Source organism: Parasteatoda tepidariorum, chromosome 1, assembly GCF_982258835.1.
Source record: "Parasteatoda tepidariorum strain Cologne lab strain chromosome 1, Ptep-v5.0, whole genome shotgun sequence".
NCBI classification, from domain to species: Eukaryota; Metazoa; Arthropoda; class Arachnida; order Araneae; family Theridiidae; genus Parasteatoda; species Parasteatoda tepidariorum.
The window spans coordinates 3,728,709-3,748,146 of record NC_141755.1 but is presented as its reverse complement, the minus strand read 5'-3'; the positions used below and the strand labels follow the sequence as shown (position 1 = coordinate 3,748,146).

At 30.3% G+C, this 19,438-nt stretch overlaps 1 protein-coding gene across 13 annotated transcripts in view; it reads right to left on the bottom strand.

Annotated features, from left to right (window-relative positions):
• The window catches only part of LOC107441179 (protein grainyhead), a 72,489-nt gene extending 53,899 nt beyond the window's left edge, over nt 1–18,590 (bottom strand). For 12 of the 13 annotated variants that reach the window (XM_043041918.3, XM_043041925.3, XM_043041920.3 and 9 more), the window contains exons 1-2: nt 17,959–18,535; nt 517–549 (exon numbers count right to left, since the gene is read on the bottom strand). In XM_043041918.3, the coding sequence (XP_042897852.1) occupies nt 517–549; nt 17,959–18,089 (164 nt within the window). In that variant the 5' untranslated portion in view covers nt 18,090–18,535. Of the gene's footprint in view, nt 1–516; nt 550–17,958 lie in introns of all 13 variants that reach the window. The other variant, XM_043041923.3, reaches the window with a different exon arrangement.
• Between the last annotated feature and the right edge of the window lie 848 nt (nt 18,591–19,438).

Genomic DNA, 19,438 nt, shown 5'->3' with positions numbered 1-19,438 from the left:
CTAAATTTTTTTTAAGGTTTTAGATTAAAACACAGGTAATCACATGATTGATCTAGAAAAAATAAAAATTTGTTTCTGAGTAAAATACTTTATAAATTTTCAAACTTAACTTTAAATTTATAATTTTAGAATACCTGCTTGCTAAATCTAAAACTAACATTTTAATGGAGCCTTTTTAGAAAAAAAAATGTGTCGAAACTGGTCGAATAACTTAAAAAGAATATACAATACATATAAGCGACCTTTGGATAAGTTTTTATAAGGTATTGATTGATTGGTTATATGAGGAGTTTTACTGTATGAGAATAGATTAAAATTCAGGTCAAATTGTGTGACTCTGATTATTACTAATTGGTAATACTACAAGAACTTTCGGAATTAATGGTCTCCAACGATATTTACAATTTCCGGATGCTTCCTGTTTCCACCCCCCCCCTGCTTTTAAAGAGAATGGTCACCTTGTGTACGTAACTGGAATAATTATAATATTGTAAATACATATTTAAATCTACTTACTCATTGGCACAATGATTATAAAAAGCTTGACTCCTGAAATAAAAGAAGAAAAAAAACATATTTAGAACCATCAAATAACATTTTCATCATATCAGACAAATTTAATTACAAAACACTTTCACAATAATTAATAAATCTTCTCATAATTATTCCTTCATAAGCTAGTGACCCGATTACACATCGATCAGATATGGAATATTCAGGTTATAAAGAAAAAAGAACTCAACTTAAACGCCTTATTGTTCAAAACAAACCTTACTGCAAAGAGACTAAAAACTTACGCCAAAAAGCGCTAATGAATCGTAATTTTCATTTCGGTTTTGGAATTTAGGGCACTAGTAAACACGGTAGCATTATTTGAGCCGATAATAGGGGCTGTTTGATTTGATAATTGTGTGCCTTACAATGTTCGAGTCAATCACGATAAGGAAAATCTTACTGATGAAAGTTAATTTTGGTGCACTTATGCTAAATGCTTTGTCTTTTAAATGAAGTTTTATTTTGACTACTGTCTTAATTTATATGATTCATTCAATATCTAGTAAAGTAGTTTATTTATCATTGTACTTTGTTGGATGATATAAACTTTGATAATTTTCTCATTATTTTTTTCCAGCGATACAATACGCAAAATTTCTTTTAATCAATTATATGGTTATTACGTAATTAAAAACTACATTCGTAAATAATAAATAGCGTAAGTAGAAAATCACACTCGACATTCTTCAAGCATGATTTAAGCTAAGAAACGCGATAGCTATTCCAGTTATCAAAAACACGCGAAATCACCAATTGTTGCACATTGTTGGAATCTTGAGCATAGATTTAATTTTGACTATGCCAAAATTATATCCATCTTAGTCACATCAGCTCATCGTGATGTCTTTGAATCTTGTTTTATTCATATGAATGCTAATTCCCTTGTTAACGACATCACATCGCTTCTCCAAAGCGCATAGAAATGCATTTTACCCTGATTTGCTCCTCTCGGTCTCTGCGGTTTTTCCAGTTTTGTTTCGCACCTTTATTTTTCTCATTTTTCGTTGAAAACTTCTCGTTTGATATTTTAAATCACATTTGTATCCTCTCATTTACATCTGGCAGGTTTTGAAAATGGGTGTCTGTTCTTGGACTCATAAAACATGTCGACTGTTATTTCCTATTTATGTATTTTAAAGGTGAAAGAAGTTTGTTATCGTGTTATATCTTACCGCTTCTGTTTCTTGGGATTATTTCACATTGGTTATTAACGAACGATAAACAAAATTCTTCAAAATGTTCTCTAGCATAGTGGAAAAACTAAGTTATGCATGAGAAAAAAATTTTAAATTTTTGAAGAAGGATCTGATGTTAGTCTTGTTCAACAAAACATTCATTTTATGTTGTTTCATCATTTATTTTTGTGTGATTCATTCAGAGTAATTATTTTTTTTTAATGCCACTAGCTACAATTGAAAATAAAAACTAAAAAATATTCTCTTTAGAACTTTTGCAAAAAAAATCTTTTACAAGGAGATAAAAAATATATAAAATAATAATTTTATATCATAAAGAACGATAATATGCACGAGCAATGTAAAAAAAAATCGGTAAATAAGTGAATAAACGAAATTAGTATTTTTAATGGCATACATATTACGCTGGACCCAATAGCTAAAATTTTCTTTTGTAAATTTCAAAGAAAAAAAAATTTAAATTATTCTCCTGTAATTGTCGATATTAGAAATACTAATCAGAAAACAAATGTTTCACTGCAACAACATTTTAATTATCATAATAAGAACTCAAATGAGTGGAGGCTTTATCCATAAACTGTATGCTAAACACATTTATTGAACCGAATTCACACGGTAGTTGAACCGACTAACTAATACGGACATCTACTTGAGGCCAGTGGACCACGACCTTTATTTTTTTTAATAACACTTTTATATTGACAAGAACCAAGAAATGTAAATGGAAAGAATAGTAAAAATTCAACACCACAGTGGCTCACTCAGTGAGGTGGCAAATAAAAAAAAGTAAAAGGTCAATTAAATATCTAAAAAACAATTTTTGATTTTAATTTACTTTTGTTTCTTTTTTAAGACATAATAAACAGAGGACAGAATTGCATTTTAAACAACTTCTTGCTTTTGGATTACCTTTTGCGAAAATATTTTGGATTACCTTTTGCGATAACCTTTTGGATTACCTTTTTTTTTCAATCAAATATTAAAGATTCCGATAAATTAAGTACGATAAATGTGAAAGCTAAACAAAATTATCACTAAGGGGATCGATAAAAAATTCGGTGCTCGTAGTATTAATGTCATGCCTTTACATTTTCACCAATATCTATAGATGCTACAAATATTAATGTCACTGTTTTTAAGTTCGTTAGTCGTAATGAAACTTCTACAGCTCCCATTTTTGTCCATATCTTTAAATATTACAAATATTGACGTCACTTTCACAAAGTTCATTAGTTCTAAATGTTATTTTCGAGTCTTAAATTTTTGTCTATATCTATAAGAAGATTATGTTGTAGTTGTTCATTTACGTCGCTCTAGAGCTGCACAATGGGCTATTGGCGACGGTCTGGGAAACATCCCTGAGGATGATCCGAAGACATGCCAACACAATTTTGATCCTCTGCAGAGGGGATGGCACCCCGCTTTGGTAGCTAAACGACCTGCACGCGAAGTCGAGACTTTACGATAGAACAGTTTAACGAGGACCCATACCGCACACCCTCGGTCCCTACGCAGACTGATCCAAGTGGTCACCCACCCGCACACTGACCGTAGCTAGTGATGCTTGACTTCGGTGATCTGCTGGGAACCGTGTCTGAACGATCAGTCCACTGCGGGACTATAAGAAGATTAAATATCATTGCCGCTCTTATTATGTAACAAAATAATCTTAGAAACACAAAATAAAATGAGAGTAAAATTTAAAAAGTAGTTAAATTTTATGATGTAATGAATTTTAGATTTATAATGCATCTTGAAAAGAAAGAATCTCGTCGGTTCCTGAAACGTGATACAGTTCCTAGCGTTGGTGACGCACCAGTGCCATTTCCACTCAAAAAATTTTTTTAAAGAATTTTTTTTTTTTTTATTTTACAAACTGCTCTCCTTACTTTGCACAACTATTTTAGTATACTAGTAATACTTTGCACAACTTGCAAACTATTACTTTCTACCTAGTCAATAAAATCCATTCAGGAAATTTATTTATTTTTATGATTTATACACAGAGACCCACTCAGTTATGCAGGATTTCGTTATCCAATCTTTAACGTAATACTAATTACTATTTACTTCTAATTTATTCGAATTTTAAAGCTATGGTTTTGATAAAATTGCTCTTAAAATGGAGCTGAGAACCAATTTGTTAAAGGATTAAAAGAATGAATGACACACGTCGATTTCAAACAAAAATATCCCCATTGTACAATGGAAGTCCAGCCACCTAAGAGATTATGAGGATACGATACCATATTTAAAAATAGAATTTTTCTCCAACTCAGCGAATGGTAGAAAAGAAGGCATTGTTCGAAAGCATTCATCAGATCATTCAACTCCACAGTTCAAAGCGAATCGTGGATGAAGATTTGAGAAAACTCAATTGAAAAGATTTTAAATCAAGAAGAAATCTTTATCGGAAAAATACATCTGTACCTGACTATTGTTACAGGAATGTGTTTGCACTATCTCTACGAGGAATGCCTATCTTATTTAGAATGGTATAATTCTATTTTAACTGTTTGATTTTTGCAGCATTGTTTTAAGGAAATCCGGGATATCTAAATATTTTAAGTAGGTAATTATTAAAAATGCATTGATGGATTCGCTATTTTATCAGTAAATATTAGGGTATCAAGCTTCAAACTTTGTGCGCTATTTGGTTGTATATTTAGTTTATGAATAACGCGTTTATGAATGAAATCAGTGTCATTAATACATTCAATATCGATACATTTCAAAGTTACGGTACAAGACCGGAATAGCCTGGTGGGTAGGGCACTAGGCCCATGCCCAACAAGTCCTGGGTTCGATCCCCGCCGACCGAAGACTCTCCGTGTAGTAAATGGTGACAGATGCACGTTAAATCTGTCGAGTCTCAAAATTACTCGTAATTTACTCTTACTACGAGTAATTACTACGACTTATTATGAGTAATTTTTCTCAAAATTACTCGTAATAAGTCCTTCATGTTCCTATAACAAATAAATACCTCTGGGGTTACTGATCCAGAAGTTTCCTTGTCTTCTGGATTGGTTCAAAATTACAAGGATGGGACCAAAGATTGGGTCGGCGAGTTCAACGACGGTTATATACATAGATAAAAAAAGTTACAGTGCAAAATCAGCTAGAAATAGAGCCAAAAGAGAGACATTTTGAAGAAACTATGGAACTTTAAAATACAGCTGAGAGAAAGAGATTATGTTAGGTCTTTCTTGAGTGAGATTTTTAATTCTGTCCTAATCGTGTCTGAAAACTAATTATTGTAATTAATAATAGTGCATGTTAAATGTTCAGGTACCTGACGACGAATAACGTTGCTTATGGATTCACATATTAAATTTTTATTTTTGGAACTAGAATACTTGTCTATTTTTACTACTTATTTTTTTTCTGACCTTTTCCTAAGTTTTTATACAATGAATGAGCTCGTCGTAGAATAAAAGACATAAATACATTTGAAATGTTTACGCAGGGAAGTGATATCAGTTATTTGTTCCAAATGTAATTCTTAAATGTTATCGATCTGCATATAAATTAAATATAGGTACCTTAACCTGTACGATTCGGAAGGATTTGTGGAGGCAGGTTTTCACATTAAAATTCTATGAAAAACTAAATTAGAGAAGTTTTATGGTTAACGAATAAACGATTGTTTCTGCTTCTTCCCCCCCCCTTGTTGTAAGTCCAAAAACGTTTTCTTTTTAACTGAGTCATATCGAATAAATTTTCCAACCCACTTTGCATAGCATTTTTAGTTCCCTTACATCAAATAAAACATACAGCATTTTTAACCTAATGACCCTAGATAGAGGAAAAACATATTTTCTTTTGCTTGCCATAAATCTAACCGCAGAAGCCTCGAGGATAACCTGCGAGTTATCCATTCGTAATAAACTGAAAGAATTGACTGCCGATAACCTAACCTAACCTGCAGCGAATAATGATGCGAGATTATTCACGAGAAGACTTGATGAATTGCTCCACTGAAAAACAAATGCATGTCCTGACAAGTAATGAAAATAACTCGGGAGTCACGATTTGAGAGTGAGGGTGATTTCCGGTACTCAAAGCAACTTCTTGAAAAGTCCTACCTGATGCCCACGTACAAAACCCACGCAACTTCTAAAGTTCAGTCCCATCCAACAATGGCATTTCCCAACTTCTAATGCTGAGAGAACATTAAAACAGGTGGTAACGATTTTGGTCAAACTACATATATATTGCGCCATGTTCCACTCCAGACTTAATTAAAATTTATCGTGATGATTGTAGTAACAATTTGCTATAAGAAGTAACTTGCTTTATAAAGAGTTGACTGTAGAAATAGAAAAAACTGCATTATGATTGACATTTTCTTAGTAATTTTCATCAGATAAGTGAATTATTTTATCTCTGTTTTAAGTGCCAGAGAATGCCAGGCCTATTCTATGCCCGGCTGATACAATAAAAAAATTTAATGATAGGTTTCGTTAAAATGGTATGATGTATCTAAAATTCTGATACTTACGAAGACTTTATTTTTTTATCTGTTTATCTTTTTTAAAAATTTGTAGCATTGTACTTATATGTTTTTAGAAAGACTTTTTCCCCCTAAATTCTAATACTATTTGATATTTACATCATTGTACGTGACCCTTGTCAGTAAAAATTGAACAGCGACAAACATTTTTTTCTTAACATGCTTACGTAACATAGAATGAACCTTAAACCAGCCAGCATACATTTATATTTTTTTCTTAAAAGTAATTATTCTTGTTATGTATGCAATAGTGTTCAATTTTATTTAGGAGTTATTCATAATCATGTCTTAAATGCTTTTTGACACTTTCTCCTTGACAGCAAAGAAAAAAAAAACTTTTTTTAAATTTAATTATTTTTGCAATTTTTAAGAGATTTTGGATGAAGAGAAAAAAATTAAAATGCCTTACATGGGCATACCGGGGAAATTAAGAACCTTCCACCACTCTAAAGGAAAGTTTAAACCAATTTACTATTAGGACAGAAAAGAACCTTATTTATCAAAAACGTTTTCGAAAGCATTATATCTTGTTTCGAAAGTATTTCTGAAGTTTGATTGTTTATTAAGAAGACACTATACCGTGAGAGACATTTTTTGTAGCAAATTCTGTGTTTACTATATAAATATGTCAATGCAAATTTACTATATAAATAAAAATGAGTTTGGGCAAACCTAGAGTAAGACATGAATGATTCAACTGCTGAAATTTTTTTGTAAATATTGAAAAGCAAACAAATCATTGGAAGAAAGCTTCCCCCTACTATGTTATCCTATCACAATTTGTTTTCATTTTGATATTTTGAAAATTTCAGCATTTGAAATTTTTATCGTCTTACTCTAAGCTTGCCCGATTTCACTTTTATTTATATAGTCAATTAGTTATGGAGGAGAAAAATAATTTGCCATGAAAAGTTCCTCGCGTGGTATAGAGTGCCCCATAGGATATGGAACACTTTGGACTATATGGGACCCAATGTTTTGGACGAGCATCTGGCATCAATGACCGCAACCAATGAGCCGAGAAGAATTCGGTATCCAAATCGTACTGTTTTGTTTATCTTTCAAGGTGAAATAGAATAAAGGAAAAGGAAAGGGATGCCAAGTAAATAATGGAGATCTTCCAAGAACCCCATTTTTCGATGAAAATCGTCACTCTTTAAACAGGATGCCTTTTCAAAAGAATGAATTATCTCCAGAAGCAAAAGAAATCAACTCAATTTGATTCCTCGGATCGGAAGCACCAAAGTGAATTTTGCATCATGTTTACCGAGGAAAAACTAATAAAAAATAAACTTAATTTTTCTACCATCAATGGAAATTTGTAAAGGATTCTGGGAATGCAAGCAAAATAAAGATTCTTGAGAAAAATATAACTTAAAAATAGCTGTTTTGATATCACAATTTTTTAAGCTGTGTAATTCAATTTGAAAATAAAATGCCAATTTTTTTTTTCTAATGGACTAACCTTTTTAAAAAAATTTGAGGAAAATAAAACTGTTAAAAACATCTGTTTTGATATCACAATTTTATAAATAAGCCTTTTTCTTCTCCCTCGTATAAATTTTTATAAATTTTTTTTAAAGAAGAAACAAAAGTAAAATAAAAAATATTTCTTGAAATGAAATCCATTATTGAGAAGCGAAAATCTCCATAATAAAAGAACAATAAGTCTCTAAAAAAAAATGCTAACTTTTGAAAATGTTAATTCGCATTTGACAACAGTTTTAAAAATTCTGAAATAAATGCTCAAAATACATCATTTTGTAAGTTAACTCACTTTAAATAAACTATTGAAATAACTTTCTATCATTGTTAGGTTAACTGAACATCGTCTAATATATTTTTAAATTCAGGGTATTTCAACTTAACATAACGAAATAAACGTAAATTGTTATCTCCGGTAGAGGTTTCAGATTGCGTTTGGGACGTCATGTTTCGTGGGAATTCTTCTTGTATGCCTGTATTACCCTTTCATTTTGAAACATATGAGATTTATATATATATTTTTTCTTCTGTATAAAAGTTCACAAATTGGATTTCATAAATTGAAATTATTCTAATATATCAATATAGCAGACCAAGAAAATTTTTAACGTCATAATTGTTGTTCAATTATTGTTTTATACATCTCTACGAACATAAATTTACTACCCCACTCACAAAATCTGAATTGCGTAAAAATTTGCTAGACAGATAAGGTAGAGAGGAATAGAATTCTTATAACACCAAATGTCAGTTTTTTATCTTTAAAATATCAGTTTCGACACATTTTTAAAATATTCAGTTATAACTGAGAGTGATTTTTGAAACTTTATTATTTTCAGTCATATATAAAACTGAAATCATTAGAACCATGTATTAGTTTCAATTTAAAGGAAAGTATGAATGATTACAAAAGAATAAAACATATGGATTAAAATTTACTTATAAAGATAATTATTTTGCAAGTAATTTGAAGGAATTGGCTAAAATTAATGCAGAGATTCTTTGAAAGTTGTCCCAGTTTTTACAATATTTATATCCCTATCAAAAATGCAGTTGAATTTGAACTACGAAGGCAGAAGTTTGCCGAAAATAGCTAGTTACAAAGAACCATTGCTATACAAGGTTTTTTTTTTATTTATTTCTCTTGAATTACGCGCTTAAATACACCTAAATAGTTTTAACTTTATCACACGTTTTTAAATTTTTAACTTAAAAATGAAAAGATGCAGTTACTTCAAAACAGAAATATTTGGAGGTTGAATTGAATAAAAGAAATAAAAATTTTCATTCCAGTGAAAGAACTTCTAGAAAAATAACCGAAAATAAATGTAATAATCGAATACTGAAAGTAAAATAAATAAAAACCGAGAAATTGTTCCAATTGTTGAGGATCTCTTTAGTTTTTGAATGATGTTTTTAAAGCAATACATCAAAAGACGATATAAATTAGAGTGTGGTAAAACGGATAATGACAAATGAGAATTTTAAAAGTTTTTCTGCAAAACTGTGATTGACTTCTGTCAAAAAGAACAAATCTGCAACTATTTCAAATCTCTCTACCAAAAACAATTCTTTAGAAAAATCTGATAGATATAACTAAAAAATAGTTGATTGAATCATCAAAAATTAAATCTATTTATATATATATACAACCTCATTTATTATTTCCCTTACGGAATCTTAAAAAATAATTCAAGCAAATATTTATTAACACATAACCAAACTTCGATTTGATAAAATTAGGGTTAAAATATGCATAAATAAGTTGAAACAACGCAATAATAAAAAACGTAAAAATGCCGCTTAAGAGGAGTAAGAGCTGGAAAAGTAAGAATTGATCAAATTTGTGAAATAATTAAAAATAAGTTCATGTTTTAACACCTATCCGATTTAAAAGAATTAAATATCTATAGCTTTATTGTATTATAGCTTATATTAAATATCTATAGCAAAATATTTTAATTTAGAAAATTAGTTAAAACTAATATGTTCAAATAAGTAGATTTGATTTTAAAATTTAAAACTACCTACCAAATAAATAAAACGCTTAAGTCTTGTTCTAATCGACGAAAACAACATTTATATCCTTAAAAAATTCGATTCGTTCAAAATACGTACACATAAAATTATTCTCCTAATTGCAGTTCTAATTTGACTAAAGTAATTAATTCTCCAATCCTGCGAGACGAAAAAAATAACAAGGAACTTCCATTATGACTGACCTTCGAACCCTAGAATTTCATATTGCTAAAGACAATACTGAGCATTGAATATTGCAAATGTATATATATAGCATACTTATATATACGTATAGTATAGCAACAACCAGAACACCGATAAGGGATACATAAATTTTATTGCAGCGGTCTGTAAAAATGATACTTTTCTGGGGTTATGGTACAAAAATTTTCCAGACAATTTTGTAAAATCTTTGCAGTTGATTTACTGCGTGAATTATTAATAATATAAAATGAAAAATTATACATTATTTGCAAATTAAGAAAATAATCAACTCTATCAGGATATTTCCTTCTTAAAGTTGTCGCCTACTTTAACAGACTATCTGGAATCTTGACATTGAGGAGAAAAGTGCACCCCCACTGTTTCTCAGAGAATCCCAGGAAACACTTTCCCCTCCATTTCCAAGAGGCGATATTGAGTTATCTATCTACAATTACAATAAAATGGTGGGAGCCCATCCACAACAATAGCCATTCACCTTCCATGACTTTCTCTCTCTCTCTCAGGAACTGTACAAAATTAGTAATATTGAAAGCATTCCAACTCACCAGAGAGAGAGCAAATGAGATAATTCTGAAACTAGATCCGATTATGATTATGAATTGACAAAGTTATAATTTTTCTAACAAATTACAAATTCAGATGTGCCATAAACTAAATTTTATTGAGAAAAACATATGGGACTCTATTATATTAATTCTTGATTCGAAGAATTTAAATGTCAAATTTGTTCCCGCTCATGTTCGAATTTAGATGGCTGTATGCTGGGATTAAAACGCGACTATTCTTATAATTTCTGCATCATAGATGACTTAAAAAAAATTCAAATAATGAGCATAGTTTGTTCAGTTAACCACAGCATCCCACTAAGCTAATAACTCTACAAATTCAAAACCGGCTCAGTTCTTCAATCACAAGAGGCCCTTCCTTTCCTCGATAAGGGGTAGAGACGGGGAGGAAAAATGCTTTTATTCCTTTTTATTTAATTTTAACAAATAAACTGATGATATCTCTATTTGGCAGTATCTTTCGATACCTGGCCGTCATCCAACCAGAATTTGAGATATAAAGCGCGCGGTATTTTAGATTCTCTATTCATTTTTTTCTGGCACTGTTAGGCCACATCAATTCTGCAATCAACAATTTTTGATAGGGAGTTAAAGAGTGTACAATCGCCTATTTTTAAATAATTCATAAGTGTCTCTGTTTTTATGCAAATTGAGTTTAAGGTTGTTCTTTTTAGCGTCATTCAAATAGGTTTAAACTGAAATAAAACTAGATTTTAAAAAAATCTAAAAGACAAAAAGTCAAGACCACAAATCGCATCATTTTATTACTTAAGTTTTGAGGAAAAATTGAATTTTTTAAAAATTATTCTCTTGATTTAATAAAGTAAAACCTTTATTTTCTAATTATTTTTCGAACCGTATTATGCTATCTAATAACATTATACAGTCGTACCCAATTAATTGCATAGGCGGATAATCGAATAAAATTTAATGGAACATTTGAGGTCTGGATTTGAAAGTTGAATATTAAAAAATAAAAAACTTTTATAGACATGTGACCCAATCAGAAGGAAAAATACTGAATTAGGAAAAAGGAGCCTAATTGTGAAGATACTTTGTGAAAATAATGTACGATGACACAAAACTATACAAGCACTGCTAAAAAAATACTGAAAAATCCCAGGGTTGTTTTAATTTTAAAAATCTGATTAAATGGTTTTAGGGTATTAATTGTACAAAACTAAATTAAATCACTCAATTCCAGTAACTATTATGAAAACCTTACTGCAAGTTAACTAGTTATTACTTGCTCTTCAAATCCATTCTCCCCCTACATGAATGAAATCACATTTTGTTAAAATAAATAAAAGCCTTTGACTACGCTAATTTTCGATAATACATCAATACTTACATAACGTGTGTGTGAGCGTAAATAAAAACCTCGCCTCCTCCCCGCTGCGCAGGGTGTCGTAGGAGTTATAAAGGCGTTATGTTCAACAAAAGCATAGATTAAAAATTTATGGAAAAAGTGATTGTTACCATTAACGATCGCATTCTTATAGCTATTGAAACATTCCTCGTGACCAGACAAAACAAAGCAGGATACAGTGATGAAGTGTGGTTAAAACTTATAATAATTCGTGCCTCAATTCGCAAAAGAAAATTTGAAAATTGAAAGATGATTAGTTTTGTTAAATGTTATTAATGATCTTTAACTTTATTTTTTCCCCTCAGAAGATCTATAAGAGAAACCTTTTCTTTTTTTCGGTCATTCATTGGTTTATAGTGAATTTCCTTGAGAAGTAAAAGCAATTTACCTTTTCCTTCTTTAAAAGAAAAGGATAAAAGAGAAACATTAACATATGATTAATTTAAAATATAATCAGCTTTGTAAATTGACACCACAAACGGAAAAAAAAGTTAAAGGAAATGAAGTGACGTAAAAGAATCGATAAAACATTTCAGATACTGAAATTGAATTTTAGCCTAATAATGTCTCGCAAATCAATAATTAAAACTAAATAACTGCAGGATGCAAAATGAAGAGCAAAAAAAAAATATGGTGCTAGCTTTATTTAAAATGGAAAATTGTTTAAATGACAATTAAAAGGATTGCAACTTTATTTAAGACATTAATTTTAACATTTTTACCTGAAACGTTGAGCATTTCAGTCTGAAAAAAATCGAGAACACTACTATTGAGACAATTTTATTGATCAGTAATTTAAAATGAGAGTTCAATACAAATACTTTATAATTATAACACAAATAAGATGCAAAAAAAAAAATGGAAACCGGGATTAGCAAAGAAAATAAAGAACGCTTAATTTCGCTATTCACTTTATATGTAACATTTTGCTTCTTATTTTGTACTTTTTGATATGTTTAATTTTCAATTCAATTTTTTGGTGCTCCTCACACCATTGCGTTGATATATTTTGCTTTGACTATATTAAAACAATATTAAAAAACACTCGAATTTGCAGATATAATCGTGGGAGCCGACAACTAAGTTACATCTTTTCATTTCGTTTACTGGCTTTTCTAAGCTTTTTCTTTTTAATTTTTCTTCTTTTTTTAAAATATATTTTTCCTCCATTTTTGCAACAGTCTTTTCAGAAAAAGAATGTTAATTCCATAAAAACACCGATTTTTTAAAAAATCTTATTTACTTATATCGTATGTATTCACTTCATTTGCATGCGTATTTCCCAGCTTATGTAAAAAAATAATAATAAAAACACGACCTACGTAACAGAGTGTAAATCTAACCTTTCCGCTTTCCTCTATAGGAGATAATTGAACACAAAACACATCTCAAAGAAGCAGAAAATACGAAAAACAAAGAAATCCTGACGTTTCATTATTTATACTGAGCGTTCTTTTTCCTGGAAATCTTCAAACCACTACTATGTATAAATGCCCTAAAATATCACCTACTGAAATGAATTTCTCGAAATACGAATTGATGCATAGCTTTATACGGTAAATGCACCTGACTAAGCGGGAAGCTTTTTCCGATGGTTCGCCAACTGTGAATCCGGTGTTGATGATTTCAACCTTTTTTTCTTTTTATGCTTCTTCCTCTCGAAGCGCAGGTACGCTTTTTGACAACGTTACGACGTTTGCCTTTATCCATTGTTTATTTAGTAGACACAAAGTGTTAGTTTGAATTAGCTGAAACATTTGCGTTTTGCCATTCCGGGAAATTTATACTCGATTAAGTTGTCTTCGCGTACGTTTTCAGAAGTGCTTTACAAAGTTATTTCAGACACTGAAATCGAATTTTAGCCTTATATGTTACAAAATAAAACTGTAGGATGCAAAGTAAATGAAAATAGCCTTATTCGAAACTAAATATGTATTAAAATTCTGACAACCTCGACGTGAAAACTTTCTGAGAAGTTTTCACAATATTCAGTTTTTATATATAATATTGCAAGAGCGAAATAACATCAAATTGCCTCGAAAGCTTGACCTTTGTCCATAAAGTGACATGCAGTAACTGTGCATAAATTTCACTCTCTATTTACTGATTTATTTTAATTTAATAAAAAGTTTAAATGCGATGTTCAGTGTTCATGTTTACAGTTACGACCAAATTTTAAAAATATGATATAACACTGTAAAAAAAAAATTAATAATAATACTGATGCGAATTTAATAAGAGTATCGGTTAAACTTGTAATAATGAATGAACTGAACATTACATGAAGGTCTTATATTTTTCCATATTAATACAATAGCGTAAAACCATGAGTGTATTGCTTTTCCTGTCATGTCTGATTTGGAGTGCTCCTTCTCTTCTTTATTTACTTTTTTGACAGCGGAACTAGTCTCAAAATTTTAGATAGGCTTTTGAGACGCAGCATCTAAATTATTGCACAACAATTGGTGCAACTATGCCATTTAAATTTTTTTTTTTAATCATTTACTTTTCTTTAGTTTGTATGCCTTCCCAAAAATATAATTGGGCTCACTCTCATTGATCAATTCTTTTTTTTTAATTACAATGAAAACATATGAGAAAGTTAAGAAATTTGGTTACAGTTTTAAGGCAAGTAAATGTCTTACAATTTGAGACTAATTGAGTTAGTTTCATGACACAGTTTGAGAGATTAACTCAATCCTATAATCGAGAAATACAATATTAAGATATTTAACGATATGAAAAAATTGTAATATTTCATTTTATCTATAATTATTCAAAAATAATAATAAAGTTTAATAAATATTAAACTTGAATATAAAAAAAAATCGTCTTTTTATGAATTTACTTTCATTAAAGCTACGTAATTCAAAAAGTAATAATCGCATTATCTGAAGCTGGAGTCTCGGGAGGTCATTGTAGGTGGTAAGAGTTAGAAGAATTGAAAAAAAAGTCCTCTTTATCTGTTTAAATTCTTACATTCAAGGTAAAAGTAGTTCGATTTTACATTTTGCAAAATGCACAACCTATTAAACTGCAAATCTAAAAAGGAAGTTTAACCTATGAACTGCAGGCCAAAAGTTGCCCCTCAAAGTCCTTTAACTTTGTCATTCAAATGTCTAAAATGTTATTAAAATGTAAAAGAAAAATAGGAACAGAATCCCTTTTCATCATGATTTGGAACAGAAAATTATTGATCTAGTCTATCCCCTTTCTAAAATTAGTATATGACCATTTCGTTATGAAAGTTTCATATATGCAATGACTTCAGAGTTTGAAGTGAAATATAATTATTGTTGAATGATAAACAATAGCAACAGTCATCACCCAAACTGCATAAATAAAAAATTTCCTTCTGAATAATAGTGAAGTGAAAGTTAACTTTCAGTCTACTGTAGATTTAAGTCACCGTTTTATCATGTTTATAAATTTATCACAATTTTCTTTGTAACCTAATAGGTATATTTGTTTAAATTTATTAAAAATTAAATATTTTTGTTATTTGCGGTTTGGCAAAAGACTAATTATGCTTTCGTAATTCATGAAAATTACTTTCAAACAAAATCTAAATGTTCACATATTTTTATAATTACATTGTAATTAATGCTAGCCCCAACACTGTATTTTGTCCGAAAATGGTTGAACATCCTAGTAAAAGACATTTAAAATAATTTTTCACAAAAATGCTCTCAAAGGGGGAGGGAGACAAAATGTTGTGCTGCAAAATCTGAAATCCCAACATTTACGTAAGAACCAACGAAAATCTTTAACACATGGTTACCTGATTTTTCTATATTTTTATTCAAAATTAGTTGAAGATTTCAAAGTTAGAAAAAAAATTTTGGATTATTATTGAGTCTACTTTCTTGAAGAAAAAAACCCAAAAAGGGAAAAAAATTTATTTCTCATACTTTCTTCCTTAATTTATTTTATTAAATTTTCTGTGAAACGATTACCGCTCTTTTTAAAACTTTTAAACTCCTTTTGAAGCTGTCCAGTAGCTTCCTAAAATTTATCAAAATGTAAAACTATCAAACAGTTTTCGTGCACGATTTGCGCAAAAGTAATTTAAAATAGTCGTATATCAAGAATTTACTAAAACGCTTGGTGATATAAATTCAGTTATCAATAGTGGAAAATGTAGAAACGATAGAAAGATATTTGCAAAGCATAAATTTACATACAAAGCAGATCATTTATTAGCGGAAATCAGCACTTGGCTGGAAAATCCAGGTTTTTGAATCTAAATATTTGTGCATTTTGAAAAAAACCATAGCAGTGTTAAACTAAGTTTTTTGAGTGTGTTCATTCAAAAAATTAAAATCATCACCCAGAACTACTGTTATGCATAATGAAAACATTATATTCTTCAGTGTAAAACAGACAGTATACTACAATTGAAACCTGCACCTTTTTTAGGGACCGACTATAAAACAACAAGTCACTCATTTTTCTGTTAAGTTTAGTAATTATTATAAAAATAGTAATGGGAACAAAAAAAACAAATTTTTCTATAACACTATTTTCTAATTCATTCAAAGTTTTAATTTACTTGCAGAGCATTAACAAAAGTAATGAAACACAAAACACTGAGTATGTATAATATTGTGCAGATTATATTCAAATTTTAACTGGTTTTAACGAATCTATTACAGTTTGTTAGTGTTTTACTACAACTTAACTTTTTTCTTAACTTAACTTTTTTCAATTATGGAAGCAATATGAAACTTTCAGCAAGTATACTTTTTTTTAACAATTCTCAACTTCTGAATATAAATGCTGACTATCTTTAAGCATAAACAGCTTTCCAAAAGATTGAAGACAAGTTGGAAAAAAAGACTCTAGTAATGTATTACTAGACTGAGATACTGGAAATATCGATCATTAATCAAACTTGAATTATTACCTCTCTAGGATATAAATATCTTCAAAATATTGTTTTTATTTTTTTCAAACTTTAGACTCTTCAGTTACAAATGAAAATTATAGCTATCAAATTAGGAAAAAGAACCTCATGATTAATAGAAATTAGAAGATTAAATGACTTGATCCTACTGAAAAATCATGATTTTTTTCCCTATGAAATATTTGTATTAAAAAAAGTATATTTTAAAATAAGGAAAAAACAGAGGAAGCTCTATACCTAATTATTAAATAATGAAAAGCATTGCAGGTAAATTGAATGTGAAACATATCTATCCCAAAACTTATCTATGTGGAAAAGATTTTACCTTAAACAATTGTTTCTAAATGTAAGCAAAAGTAATATACATTAGAATTACAAAAAATGAGAAGTGTATGCATTTTAAACATTGTTGATACATGATTAAGCATAAAACGAAATACACAAGAAAAAGCGATAAAACATCACAGATAATTTATGAGATCATCATAGTCTGCAGACTTTAAAGTAAAAATTATTTAAAATCAACAACTTGCTAACTGATAATTACAATGATAAATGAGTAGGAGGAAGCTGATTCATTTTTCAGTTTGTTGTCACAAGACTTAATAATTCTGCCTACTAACTGATGAATATCACAGCATAACAAACTAAGATCAAGATTCGTGATAGTGAAATAAAAATAAGTTTTCGGGAGAACTTTCACTGAGATACGATATCTATCAATAAATCAAATGATAGCAACGATCATATTCCGTAAAAAAAAAATTAAAAAAAACTGTCTGATCATTTGTTTGCAAATAAAACAGAAACAATGAAGGATAAGATGGTTTCACACTATTTTGATATGCAGCAAAATAAATAAATTAAGTAGAATAAAGAAATAGTGAAATCATGCTTATTTGATTACGTTACATCCAGTTTAAATCATCATGCATGACTAAAAAAAAAAACAAGTTTGGAATGATGACACTTTTTGGAACTTGTCCGTTTCGCGCCAATGCACTGGAATTTGCAGCACCCCCTCGTCTAAGGATCGCCCCGGCACCCCCCATGCACAACAAATATCTCATAACTGGTATATCCAAAAATGAAAAATAAATAAATGTAAGGGATAGACTTACCTGTTTTCGACATTGGGGGTCGATGATAGCTCCGGTTCCCCGTTAGTCCCATCGTCGCTTGGTGAAACAGCGGCTACACCTGCTACACCGGACGGCGGCGAACCCGAAAAACCTGTCTGTTCTGATTCCATAGGTAACCTTCTCGCTGCTGGAACCAGTCTACCCTGTTTAGCACTCGCCTGCCTTATCCTACACTGCCGCTACCAAAACACTTTCAGATTTTTCTCACCACACCACGGCCGGACACAGCGCCTGTCCGAGAATAAAAAAATGGCGGAATGGTCAAATCCTCGGACCACAGCAACCGCAACTTGGAATCAACTCATCTTCTGACGAGGAGTTAACGCTTTCTTTTTTTGTGGAATAACAAAATGGAAGATGAAGTAAAAAATAATTTTGCTTTTTTTCTTCACTTTGTGGAGCGCGATGTCAAAGAACTTAAGGAATACGTTTCAAGTATGCAAGAGCGCGCGCGGTTGGATTTGGCGAAGTGACGTGGCTGAGAATCCTGTGGAGAAGATTCCAACAGGTAAGATACCCAACACCCCTCCGATGAATGACAGAATGGTAGTGTTCCGCCGTTGCCACGGCTACGGGACCGTCCCACCGAGATAGCGAAGGTCATCAAATCACGGAGGAGGAAAAGTGTGTGCGTGTGTGTCGAGGGGTGGGGAAAGGAATTTCCTTTTTTATTTTTGATGGTGTTGTTGCCGTACAGGTGAGTGAATTGAGTATCGGCATGCGGCCTCCCCTTTTTCTCTCTTGTCCGCCCCCCGAAATGTCTGCGGGGCTTTTCTTAAATCTGGGAATTCACAGGTAAGCGGAGAGGGGGAGGCTCCATCTTGGCTGAGAAATTGCACTTGTTGGAAACTTAGAAGATTTTAATGGCGTCTCTCGTATTCTTGAGGCAGTTCATTGCTAAAAAATGTACTTTGCCTACGGGAATGAGATTGCAGCATTATTTTATTTCTTTATAATCTTTTTATTTTACTTCTCGTGAAACATAGCAGCCATTAAACAGGAAATTGAATAATTTTAAAAATATTTTTAATGATGTTTTTCTTACTATATAATATTTTTTATTTATTTATTTCAACAAAATTAAAATAACTTTACTGTTTTTTGTTTTTAAAAGCCAATTATTTTAGTTTCTTACGGCTTATTTTTCATGATTAAGTTCTCGAATATTTGATAAATTTTATTTCATTTCTAATTAAAGACATTTTAATCAGAATCTAAAGTGAAAGAATAGATTTTGAAAAAAATGATATATTTTTACCATTGTCGAATAATAAGACCATAGTTATGAGACAGTTCCTTTATTTAATTTTTTTAAGAAAATTTCTTTGATTGAAATAATAGAAATCTGGTTCATTCTAATTATCAAATTATTGTTTTCTTTATATTGCAATTTCTATAAATATTTCTGACTAGGATTTTTTTTATTTTTAAAAACGCAAATTTTTTTTTTATTTGTAAT